The following is a 13,644-nucleotide window of genomic DNA, read 5'->3' on the forward strand; positions in this document are numbered from 1 at the left end:
CTGTCCAAACGACAGCTTAACACCTTAAATCACAGCAGGCCAAAACCTTCTCAGAGAACATGTTCTTAAATGTATCTGCTTTAAACCTTTCTATAAACCTTTATTTTGACATTTACATAACTAAACAATGCAATATTTATCTATCTGTAGAAAAATTAGTTGTAAATCCTTTTGACTGTTGATTGTTTATATATAATTTACAATTACATATTTTATTTGGTCTAAAAATAAAAGGGCACAGAGGAATTTTCTATTATATATGAAGAAATAAATACCTTTATTAATAAAATTTGCTTTGCTAACAGACGATTCCTGTGCACCCTTTTGTTTATTATATATGGTTTTACACACAGTTTACTTTTTAGATAAGATTAATTACATGCATTATTAATATTATTTAATTTAATAATCTAACACTAGCACTCTCTATTCTATTTCCTTGTTTTTCTTTTTATTTATTAAAAATAATTATAATAACTTGACCCCCTAACACTAGCTTTATTTATTCTTTATTTTTTTATTATTAAAGGAAAAAAAAAAAACTTGCTACAAGTACTATGTTAGACTAACCGGAAACTTTCACAGCACTTATATATTGCTGTTTTTTTGTTGGTTTGATGGCTTCTGTTGTCCTCATTTGTAAGTTGCTTTGGATAAAAAAATCTGCTGAATGATTTAATGTAAATAAATAAACAAACAAAATTGTAAGCTTTATACATGATTTGTCTAATATAACAGAAAATTGCTGTGCAATCTTTATTAATATATATAGTCAAAATAATGACTAGAAGACCTACTATTATATTATTTATTATATATACTGGACCAATGAATATATAAAGTGAACAAAACCTAACGGTTTATTTGTGTTCTGTTTAATTCGGCATTGTGAAAATGAGAACATCTGGGCTAATCAACCAGACACAGTGAGTTGCAGTCAGATGACAGGTGGCTTTTTCACGCTCGCGCTCTTTAAAGTCTGTCTGAGGTCGACTAACTGATCACAGACAGACCAACTGTGGACTGACTCACTTCCTGTTTGCACCAGAAAAGACAGCAATGCGCAATTAGCGCTGATGCTTGTAAAGTCGAAGCGGCTAAACGGTGGCCATGACACCATCCAGACTCATTACCTCCTGCGGAGGTCAGACAGGGCTGCGGTGTTTTTCTTAAGACGGCTAATTGCGCCCGTGTTAATGTTTCGTTACTTCATTCGTCGGCGGTGAACGCAGACTCGGGCTGGGCTTCGTGTGGCTTCGTAAACAAGAGGAGTAATTCGACGAGCTTCATTTTTTCCTCATCGTGCTCTGGGGTTATTATCTAGAAGCCCGTTTTAAGAGGTTTTCACAGAACAGACTGCAGATGTTGAGGTGACAAATTCTGTTACTGTCGGATCTGTGTCGAATCCAACACCAACAGAGCGGAAAACCAGATCGGAATACCTCGTATTCGTTGAAGTTGACGTCACCGAACTTGCCCTGCTGCAGACGGTGCACGAGGTCCACCTGCTCATCCGACAGACGGATATCAGCTCCTGTCATCTTGTCTTGGACGGTACGCCTAGTAATCACAGACAGAATGAGTGTTAAACAATTACAGAGGTTGAATGAGTTTAAATGGACGTTCCAGATGCTCCTCACCAGTAATCGGGATTCTCCATCTTGTCGAGAAACTCATCCAGCTCATCTTTGTTCCTGATTGGTTTAATGATCTTCTTGCCATCCAGATCATATCCGATGTGGGGATAATCCTTGTACCACTCCATAGGGATGTTGCCGACGGTGTTGCGGATGTCCTGTGAACGGACAGAGAATGTGATAAAGACAAATAGGGAAACTCATCAAGTTAAGATATAGTTGATCAACACCACTGAATATTTTGCATTTCTCTAGTACCTGCAGAGTAAAGGCCCATTCACACAAAGGACGATAACTATAAAGATAACTATAAAAGGTAACAATATTAGGGTCAACACCAGCGGACAATATTGTCTGTTTATTCTAAGCACACGCTCATCTGCCGCTTTAAATTCTCCAGCGCGTTACAGCAGGATGGATTCTGGATTGGGCGTCTGTTTGTATCGTTCATCAGCTGGAAAAAATCATTCTGGAAGTCGTTCCAACGATATCGTTTCTCTATGTCTTTATCATTATAGCTGTGGTGTGGACTCTGCTGTTCTTTAATATCGAGAACGATTTTTAGAACTGTATATTTAATGTTATCTTTAGAGTTATCGTGCTTGGTGTGAACAGGCCTTAAAACTGGTTAGTATTAAAGCTATCTTGGACATGCCAGCATGCAGAAAGTCTACTCTGAATGGGAAAACATTAAAATCTAGACTAAATGTATTTGACAAGATCACACTGAAAGTTAATTTTTTATTATTTTTTATATTTAATATAATTAATTTATTAAATATTTTAGACATAAGTGTTTTATATACACACACACACACACACACACACATGTATATTACGGCTGTCAATCGATTAAAATATTTAATCGCGATTAATCGCATGATTGTCATGAGTTAAGTTGCGATTAATCGCAACTGAATCACACATTTTATTTGTTCTAAATGTACCTTAAATTAATACTTTTCAAGTTTTTAATACTCTAATCAACATAGGCATGGACAAATATGGATGCTTTATGCAAAGGTATGTTTATTATTATTGAAACCATAGTCAATAGAGCATGAAGACTAGACATGTTACAAGGTCATAGATGTTTTTTAAAGAACTTGTTCATGTCTATTAGACGCATAAAAAAAAAGAAATACCAGGTTCCCATTCCTTCTTTCTTTGCACTGAGCAATTTACTTACACAAACCTGTTTACGTTTTTGCACGACAGGGCAGCTCTTCTTCTGAACATGCAAAATGTACATATATTATTTATTACATTTGTTTCCCTCTCTATGCCCACATACTGTATTTTGATGCAGCTAAATTCTCAATAAAACTGTTTTCATTTATATATTTTTACTGTCTCTGTTGCTAGACAACGGAATGAATATGAAATAGTGATTGAAACGATAAATCGAGCCGTCGTCTGATGAAATCAAATACACATAAGATAAAGACAATAGCTGTGCTGTGATTTTGTGATTTACAATAAGAGAAGCAACATAATATCTGTGTTTAACTGAAAGCGCTGCTCCTCTCCGCCGCTCGCTGAACAGAGCAGACGCAGAGAGAGAGAGAGAAAGAGATGTGCGCGTGCTTGGAAAGCAAGACCTCGCGCTCACGCAGCAGTACCAGAGAGTCTCAGAAACTATATAAGGCTTGGGCGCTTTTTTGAAGGGAAAACACAGCTGGACAATTGCTGGACAAAATAGTCTCGGGGTCAGAAAACCTTTAAAAAAAAATTGTCAAACAGCACATACGTCACTAGAGATTGACCGATATATTGATTTACCAATATTTAAGCATTTTACCATAATCGGATATCGGTTTTGTAATATTGGATTTACTGATAAACGCAGCCATCTTGTGGGTGTTTTGAGAACTGCACGCAGGATCGTTACTACAGTGCATCTGAGGGGAGACGAGACAAAGGCGTGCACAGGTAAAGTATTACTTGCTTTGCTGTAATTAGTAAACTTTATTTAACATAACAGCCATTAATGCACAAATTAGATGTGATACATATGCTTTATATGTAGTTTATGCAGCTTGGCTCTAAGAAACAGAGACGAGTCACGTAAGATAATCCGTCAAGTCCTGTGCCAATAAAGACGTAACTTTGCATGAATTAAAAAATACAGCCATGAATGAGCGCAAGTTGGAAATAAACGTGCTGAATTTAATTCGCTCTCGGTTGTATATGCTCATCATTAGTCTAGTGAAGCCGCTTCATATGGCTGTTCACTCAGCGGTTTGATGCTCAGGAAATGCTCCAGCACGGCCACCGCATGTAACTTTTAACAAGATTCACTTGATTAAAACACTGTAAAAATATGTAAACATTTACTATATAACCATTAATTCGCTAATAAACATCCAAGTAAACACAACTATGGAAATTATTAATTATCCCCACGAGCGAACACAGTTTGAGTATAGTTCTGTGTAAATGCATAGATAAACCACGCTTTGTCAGCAGGTATTTCATAATCTAGAACGACAAAAACATTAATAATTCTATTATTCTATTCTATAATAATGCAGTTCGCAAAGAATGCCAAATGAATGTGAGCATGGGGTCAAAATCTAAAACAACAAAAAATTCCTCCAACCTGTGGACCCACCTAAAGATACACTATATTGCCTAAAGTATTGGGTCACCCCCTTCTAATTAGTGTTGCTTTCGTCAACGAAAATTATGACGAAATATCTGTCAACGAACCTTTATCACGTGACGAAAACGAGACGAAAATGCTGGTCATGTGACGATGACGATAACTAAATGTATAATGCAATATTGTTGACGAATAAAAACGAGACTAAATGTGGTTTACAAAATAAAAACTATGCTAAAATGTCTCCATTTTCGTTGACTAAAATGAGACTAAACAAAATGTTATAACGTTATTTCATATTAACGTTATGTGTGTGTACTTCTAACATGTTTGGTTGGTAAAATAAATGTTGTAAATTCAAATCAGAGCGTCTTCCGTGTCTGGAATGGATGTATTCTTGAGTCTATAAGGTAACAATAATATAATAAGATAAGCTTATTTGAAATGGGTTTGGCTAAAAGAAAATTTTGGTTTCGTCTATACTAACGTTACTAGGTACTTATACTATATTGACTGGGTTAAATAGAATTGTATTACTAAACAGAGACTAAAATACAATTTTCACTGACGAAAACTAGACGAAAATAGTCATCAGTTTTCATCGACAAACTATACTAGACTAAAAGGAGTATGAATGTGACTAAAACTAATAAAAACTAAAATGACAGCTTCACACAAAGACTAGACTAAAACTAAAATTAAAACAGGCCGCCAAAAACAACACTACTTCTAACGAACAGGTTTGACTACTTTAGTAATTTCCATGAGTACAAATCTTAATGTTTAAGCATATAATGATATTCTAGGGAATTGTTTGCTTCTAATTTATTGCAACAGTTTGGACAGGACCCTTTTCTATTCTAACTTGACAGTGCCTCGGTGTATAAGGCAAGGTTCAAAAAGAAATGATTGATTCAGTCAGTGTGGAAGAACTTGACTGGTCTGCATGAAGCAAAGTCCTAATCTCAGCTGAACACCTCTGGTGTGACTTTAAACGCAGACCTTGAGCCGAAAACTCATCAGCAAACACCAATGATTTGTACATACACTATATGGACAAAAGTATTGGGACACCCCTCTTTAGAACAGAAGAAGGCACTTCCAAAACTGTGGCAACAAAGATGGAAGCATAATTCACGGATTTAAAATCTGTGATCTCGTGCAGTTGCTGACGCTCACTAAGGCGTGCAATTGCTTTATGTGCACTGTTTTATCGGTACTTTCGCTTTCAAAATCGATCACGTTCAGCAAGGAGGGGAGAGGATGGAAAGTGGGAGGGGGGCACAGTAACTCGTTTGGCGCCGGCCCTGCATACTTGCCGTGTTTTATAGGAAATGAACAGAGACATATAAGCCTAATAAGTGCTGTAACAGACCCAAATCATCACTGCTGATTTTGTCTGGCCAGAGGAGAATGACACTATTTCGACAAACTATTTCCCCGTCTAAATACTGTAAAGCTGATTTAAAGCCACCCAGCTTTATATCAAGCTGATGTAAAGCTGCTTTGACAACATTTGCATTGTTAAAAGCGCTATACAAATAATATTGACTTGACTTGCTGGTCATGATGCTAGAGCAAAAAAGGGCTTTGAACATATATGCCAGCGAGCATGGTGGGTTCACTAGCCTGAGTGCTGAGCAGTGGAATATTGTCAGTAATTTTATTGACACCCTTTCTCCAGTGGAAGAGGTCACTCTTGAGATGAGCCACTATGAAAGTTCAGCGTCATGCATCATCCCATCTGTCAAAGTTCTGAAGATGTTGCTCAGCAGTCAAGGTTCCTCCTCTCATGGGATTAAAACAATGAGACAGGAGATGCTGGAGAGTCTCACCAGACAGTTTGCAAAAGTGGAGGAGGTGAAATGTGCAGTCCTTGCCTGTCTTCTGGATCCAAGATACAAGGCACATGTCTTTTCATCTGACACCACACAGTCAAATGCAAAAGAGTGGCTTAAGGAGGAGACAGAGAGCTTAGAGCAAGACAATGCACAAACCACACAATGTGAAGAAACACAGTCAGATGATTTTAGCACCCTTTCGAAAAGGCAGAAGAAAACCAGAAGAAACTGATTGATGAGATGTATGACACTATGCTTGGCGCTAGTTCTGATGTTGCTGTGTCTAGCCTTGAAGGAGAGCTTCAGCGGTACCTTCTGGAACCAGTGATTGATAGAAGGATGGGCAAGCCACTTGAATGGTGGAAACAAAATGAGAAAAGGTTCCCCATTCTTGCTTCTCTGTCAAGAAAGTTTCTTTACCCCCCACCTTCTTCGGTGCCCAGTGAGAGGGTCTTCAGTGAAGTCGGAGCCATTTATGAAAACAAACCAAGCAGGCTTACGGGGCAAAATGCTGAAAGACTCTGTTTTCTACACTACAACCTAGTTCTGCTCAACTGGGAGTATTAAGCCAAATTAAAATAGCAACGCTATTTTTTCAGGTGGTTTAGATTTTTTATTTTTTTTTAATTGGTTAGAATTACTTTTATGTGCTTTATTTATTTTACCTGTTTTTTTTCGCCTTTTTTTGTACTTTCAGACCCCTCTATTTATTGGTGTATAAATAAGATTTTTTTTTTCTTCTATGCAAGGAGAATTGTTATAAATAAAGTGGTTTGTTCAGTTCAGTGGTGTTGTAATTATTGTCAAAAACAGAAGTATAACAGTAAATAAATATCGGTCCTGCATATCGGTTATCGGGCACATAAACAAATTATCGTATTGGTTCTAAAAAAATAAATAAATAAAAAATTTAAAAAAAGAAATATACTGCTGTATTTTTGATGTTGTGGGCCTCATCAACAGGGCAATCAATTGGGCAGTCGTGGCCTAATTGATAGAGAGTTGGACTTGTAACTTGAAGGTCATGGTTTTGAGTCTCAGGTCCGGCAGGGATTGTAGGTGGGGGGAGTGAATAACCAACACTCTCTCCACCCTCAATACCACGACTTGAGCAAGGCACCGAAACCCCAACTGTTCCCCGTGCGGCGCAGCATTGGCTGCCCACTGCTCCGGGTGTATGTTCACTACTGTGTGTACACTTGGATGGGTTAAATGCAGAGCACAAATTCTGAGTATGGATCACCATACTTGGCCACACACCACTTCCCTATATTTCTGCTGGAGGTCCTGGACCTGGATCTTGTTTAGATACATGGCATCATGGATTCTATCAAATACCAACAGATAAAAAAATCAATAAGTGACTGACTCTGTTAGAAATCTTATAATGGGCCATGTTTGGATCTTCCAACCGGACAATAATCCAAACACAAACCTCAAAAACAACACAAAAATGGGTCACTGACCACAAAACCAACTTCTGCTGTGGCCATTCCAGTCCTCTGACCTGAACCCTGTAGAAAATGAGTGAGGTGAACTGAAGAGAAGCACCACCGTCATGGAGATGTGAATCTGAAGGACCTGAAGTGATTCTGGATGAAGGAATGGTCTCTGATCTCTTGTCAGGTATTCTCTAACCACATCAGGCATTATAGGAGAAAATTTAGAGCTGTTAAACTGGCAAATGGAGGTTTCAAAAAGTATTGAATAAAAGGGTGCCGATATAATTGTGGCCATTGTGTATTCGAGAAAAACTTTTATTTCATAATTCTATTTCACCCCATTTTTAATTCTTATTATCCAATGAAAGGTTAGATTTTTTGTGAATTTTTAAAATAAAAGATCAAAAGGATTAACAATACAGATTAATTTTCACAGCCGCCTTTGATCATATTTACCAAGGGTGCCGATATTTTTGGCCATGACTGTATACACACACACTTTATATAAGTACTGTGTTGTCTAATATAATATTAAATATATTTAATGTACATAAAATATTAATATTTTTAAATAAACATTCAATATGATACAGAAAAAAGAAAAAGAAAAATAGTTTTAAAAATAAATACATGATTAGTGACAAGCAAATAGTGCAGAAGCATATATATAAAGTATTACATATTATAGAAAACACAAAAAGCTAAAATATTACAAAACTAAAACACTATTGAGTAAATCATTCAAACACTCAGTAAATCATTGTGTAAAGCAGTAAAGTCTAATACTGATGAATCAGAAGTGAGCGAGTAAAAGACACAAAAACAAAAGTTTTGAATAACCACAAAATTATCATATTGTGATACAGATATCAATATATCATTGCACCGTCAGTTTATTCCCAGCCTTAGTAGACTAGTTCTGCTAGTCACACTGAACAGTGCTGTCATTCCCTCTACCTCCTTTACTAGCAGTCATGGTCGGGTTACAGCTATGCATCAGGAAGGCCTCAGTTCTGCAGGTGCAGAAAACCATCCGCTCCTTATTCAAGCTCACTAACCCACCCACTTTACAGTACGCCACAAGAACATTACACAGCTAGGACTGCTAATAAACCAAGCAGAGCTTTGGTCTGAAAATAGAGATTTCTTTGTCTGGGAAAGACGCGCACACACGCTCTCACTCGCACAAACACACACTGGTAACAGCAGACAGCTGAAAGTTCTCAGAGGTTGCGAGCGCCACTTTAAAGCAAGTCCTACACCTGTGAGTGATTTCTATAAAAACACCCCTACCATATCCAATTAGGTCCGAGCGGGCAGCGCTGTCACGCTTTCACACACAGCCGACAGCAGCTGTGGAGGCCACGCCCACACGCCACTCATCTTCAAAGACTCGCATCTGATTGGCTAAAGCCTCACAGACATCTGATTCTAATGTAATATAAATATCTACGAGACATATTTACAGTAATCTTGTTGTCTGGCCGACTGAAGTGCTTGTGTTGTCTGGTGCGACTGGCATCCTTGCCAACTTGAAGGAATCAGTGCCAAGACGGCGAAAGAACGACAGAAGGAAAGTAAGATTTGCTAATCTGATACTTCCTGTGTGGAGGCGTCACAGATTGTCACTGGACCTTTACACAGATTTTAGAAAGGAAAAATTAGGGACCCTTACAGTACTTCTAAGCGTTGAGACAACTGGTATTTTGTGCATTTAAACGGGGTGAAAACAACTACTGAACAACCAAATGACTTCCAACTTTTCAACTGAAGTTAAATATTTATTATTAGTGACTTAAAATCATGAGGAATCATATGTAAGCACATATAAAAATATATAAAATATGTATAAATTAATATAATTACATTTTACATTTTAAGTTAGATAATATAATATACACCACTGGTCAGAAATTTTTTATTTTTTTATTTTTATTATGTATTTGAATTTTTATTTTATTTTTATCTTATGCTTATCAAGGCTGCATTTATTTGATTAAAAATACAGTACGTCAATAACTGTAAAACCGTAATATACACACACATAATATGTAATATTATGATTAAATATATAAATATACACTATATTGCCAAAAGTATTGGGTCACCCCCTTCTAATGAACAGGTTTGACTACTTTAGTAATTTCCATGAGTACAAATCTTAATGTTTAAGCATATAATGATATTCTAGGGAATATAAGAAGGGGGGGGGGGGGGGGGGGGGGGGTGCAATCTGTGATCTCGTGCAGTTGCTGACGCTCGGCTCAAGGTCTGCATTTAAAGTCACACCAGAGGTGTTCAGCTGAGATTAGGACTTTGCTCCATGCAGACCAGTCAAGTTCTTCCACACTGACTGAATCAATCATTTCTTTTTGAACCTTGCCTTATACACAGAGGCACTGTCATGTTAGAATAGAAAAGGGTCCTGTCCAAACTGTTGAAATAAAATTAGAAGCAAACAATTCCCTACAATATCATTATATGCTTAAACATTAAGATTTGTATTCATGGAAATTACTAAAGTAGTCAAAGCTGTTCATTAGAAGGGGCTGACCCAATACTTTTGGCAATATAGTGTAATAGAAAAAAAAATAGAAAAATGGAAAGCAGATTTTTTGGAAAGAAATTTTTTGTTGTAACAAATAAAACGGAGGAATATATCTTCATATTAGAATATTCAGCAGAAAATAATGTATATTAATATAATACACAAAAAATCATTTAAGGACCTAGACATAGTGTAGAATCTTAAGCAAGTAATAAAATATAATAAATACTATATTAAAAATATAATGCAATTTTTTGAATTATATTTAATATAATATAAAATAAAATATATAATATAATGTGCAGTAATATAATGGTATTTTATTAATATAATGGAAAAAAATATTAAATGGGATAAAATGTAGGTGAGGACTTGATTTGACTGCAAAATTTTAGGCTGGGATATAATTATTATTGATCAAGTTATTTACAATTTTAATTCTAATTAAATTATACCTTTTTCCTGCCTGGATTGTCTGTTATGAGGAAAAGAATATTCATAAATGATGAAAAATATTTTCTCTAAGGCTCGTTCACACAGACAGCTGTTTATCGGATCACATCACTGGTCATTTGCATTGAACTTCAAGATCTCAGCTTTATGCAAATGAGCAACAGTTGCTTTTGCACACAATGCTGGAAATAATGGGTGCTTTTTTGCTGCAAATCGGTGTTATGAATAATGCACAATAAAATTGTTGTATTTGAATACTACAGATTGCAAGATCAGAAGAAAGGGTGCTTGCAAGGTCAACAGGGCTCTCTCAGTGGGACGGTCCAAGAGAACTGGACACAAACACATTACACGCACAGCTCACCTGTTTTCAATTGAGCTGCTGAACGCTGCCTTTATTAAGTGTCAGTCAGTCCAGAACGCTGGACGCAGTTAATCTGCCCGTTACCGCACGCTCTTATCAACTTCCTGTTCAGACTGCGGTGAGGACGGCGAGATGGAGAGGGGAGCGCTGGGAGACTGACTGCTGATCGTGTGTGCGTTTTTGACAGAAGCTTCGAGGGAAGATGGACAGAAACCTCGCTGCTGGCAGCCTGCACCTCTACGCCTGATATTTCCACACCACATCATTAAACTCCCAGAGACAAGTGGAAAAAATTCCCTCTTCGCAAACCACCTGAGAAATCAGACTGTCAATCCAGAAATATATGTGCAGAGCTTTAGAGGACGGTCTTCGTGACATTTATCAGCTTTGAAAAAAGCTCTGGCTGAATCTCAATTCACATACTTCACCTATGCACTGAAAGTACATACTTCACTGCTGATGGGAAGTACATACTTTAGAGTATGCAGTGCAATTGTAGGCCACTATTGGGACTTAATTCTACCTCATAAAACTGTCTTCATATTACCAACCCCATATACATAACTATTAGCTTCTTCTTGCACTGTTACCATATAATCATTAGCATCTAACCTAATTCATTACCTCAAACTTATACAAAATTTATACAAGACATAACATTCATACACTAAAATAATATTATATATTATTATATATATATATATATATATATATATATATATATATATATATATATATATATATATATATATATATATATATATATATATATATATATATTTATATTTATTTTTGAAAATACAGAAAAAAAAACGTAATATTGTGAAATATTATTGCAATTTGTAATATTGGTTTCCTATTTTAATATACTTTAAAAATTTATTTTCTGTGACACAGTGCTGAATTTTCAGCATCATTACTCCAGTCTTCAGTGTCACATGATTCTTCAGAAATCATTCTAATATGCTGATTTAATATCAGTGTTGAAACTGTTGGGCTGCTTAATATTTGTGATACTTTTTTCTTTGCTTCTTTGAAAGTTAAAAAGAAAAGCATATATTCAAAATAGAAATCTTTTCTAACAATATAAGTCTTTACTGTCACTTTATCCAATTAACATCCTAGCTGATTAAAAGTAACAATTTCTTTAAAAAAAACAAACAAAAAAAAAAAACAAAGAAAAAAAATGTAGACACCAAACTTTTTATTTATCAAGGAATCCTAAAAAACAAAAACAAAAAAAAACAAACAAACAAAAAAAAAAAGTATCACAGGTCCCAAAAAACATTAAGCAGCACAACTGTTTCCAACACTGATAATAAATCAGCATATTAGGATTGATTTCTGAAGGATCATGTGACAAGTAATGATGCTGAAAATTCAGGTTTGTTTCACAGGAATAATAAATTATATTTTAAAATATATTAAAATACAAAACTGGTATTTTTTATAGTACAATAATATTTCACAAAATTACAGTTTTTATTTTTGATCAAATAGATACAGCCTTGATGAGCATAAGAAATTTCTAAAAAAAAAAAAAAAAAAAAAAAAAGTAAAAAATCTTACTGATCCCAAACGTTTGAACAACAGTGTATATATACACTTGCTGATTATGTAGTATATATAAATGACTCCAATATACATACATGGCCTACAAAAAAAGAGGGTCTTCGGTTTAAAAAAAAAATAAAATAAAAAAGGAAGTGCAGATTGTAATGATGTAATGTTTTGTGCTTTACAACATCTCTGCTAGGACGCCTCACCCATGAAAGGGATTATTTACAGGACAACATCAAACAGAGCAGGCCCACGTCTCACAAAGGTGCCCCATGCGTTCACACATTTCACAGGCCACAGAGTGAACATGACCCCCCAGATTTTCATGAGGGACTCTCGTAAAGGGGCCTGAGAGACCCTGGAGAGCTGGAGAATTAGGCCACACTGAGAGCCACGGATCTAGCTGAGAAGCAGAGCTCACTAAAAATGTGGAAATACACCAATGTTTTGTGAACTAATAACGCAAAGTTCGCCTTAATGAAACAGCTCTGCTACTCCAGCCCAATGCTGGCAACAGATCATGGGGCTGATACCCAAGAAAAACATACTAATTGCTTTGGTTCTTTTGGTGATTTAACCTGTTTTGACATTTCGTTCTTATACTAATGTATAAAATACAAACTAGAAGCATGTACAAACTGTTTAGCAAGCTCCTTTCCTTCTCAAACACATTAACACAGTAGTTCATGCAAAAATAGAAATGATAGACTTTAAGGCTGGGATAAAAGCAAAAACTGTGAATAAAATATTTTAAAATACATTTTTAACTATCATATGACTCCAGAAAACAAGTATTATTTTACTATCACTGTTAAAATTTCAAAAATATGATGAACATTTTTGTTTGCATTTTATTTTAAATTTTAGTTAAAAAATTTCCATTAGTTATTTAAAAAGATATATAAATACACAATTATAAATACACTTTTTTCTCTAAATTTTTTAATGTTTTTTTAAACAATGTCTACATATATTTTATACATTTCTGTTCCAGTTTTTATTACTTTAGTACATGAAGGATTATAGCTTATAATCTTTTAAAAGTTTATAAAAGTAAAAAAAAAAAAAAAAAAAAAGTAAAATGTCTTAATATAAAATATACAATTGACTATTAATAAAATAGTCTACACAAATATAAATTCATAAATACAAATACTGTATAATTATTAATTACAGATGGATTAATACATTTTT

General features: G+C 35.3%; 1 protein-coding gene across 1 annotated transcript in view; it reads right to left on the bottom strand.

Moving 5' to 3' along the window:
- LOC306847646 (ribosome biogenesis protein bop1-like) overlaps nt 1–13,644 on the bottom strand; it is a 91,741-nt gene that overhangs the window by 28,731 nt on the left and 49,366 nt on the right. Inside the window, exons 4-5 of the mRNA XM_079381709.1 lie at nt 1,641–1,795; nt 1,443–1,560 (exon numbers count right to left, since the gene is read on the bottom strand). Coding sequence (XP_079237835.1) covers nt 1,443–1,560; nt 1,641–1,795 — 273 coding nt within the window. The remainder of the gene's footprint in view (nt 1–1,442; nt 1,561–1,640; nt 1,796–13,644) is intronic.

Source organism: Barbus barbus (assembly GCF_936440315.1).
Source record: "Barbus barbus genome assembly, chromosome: 27".
Classification (NCBI taxonomy): domain Eukaryota; kingdom Metazoa; phylum Chordata; class Actinopteri; order Cypriniformes; family Cyprinidae; genus Barbus; species Barbus barbus.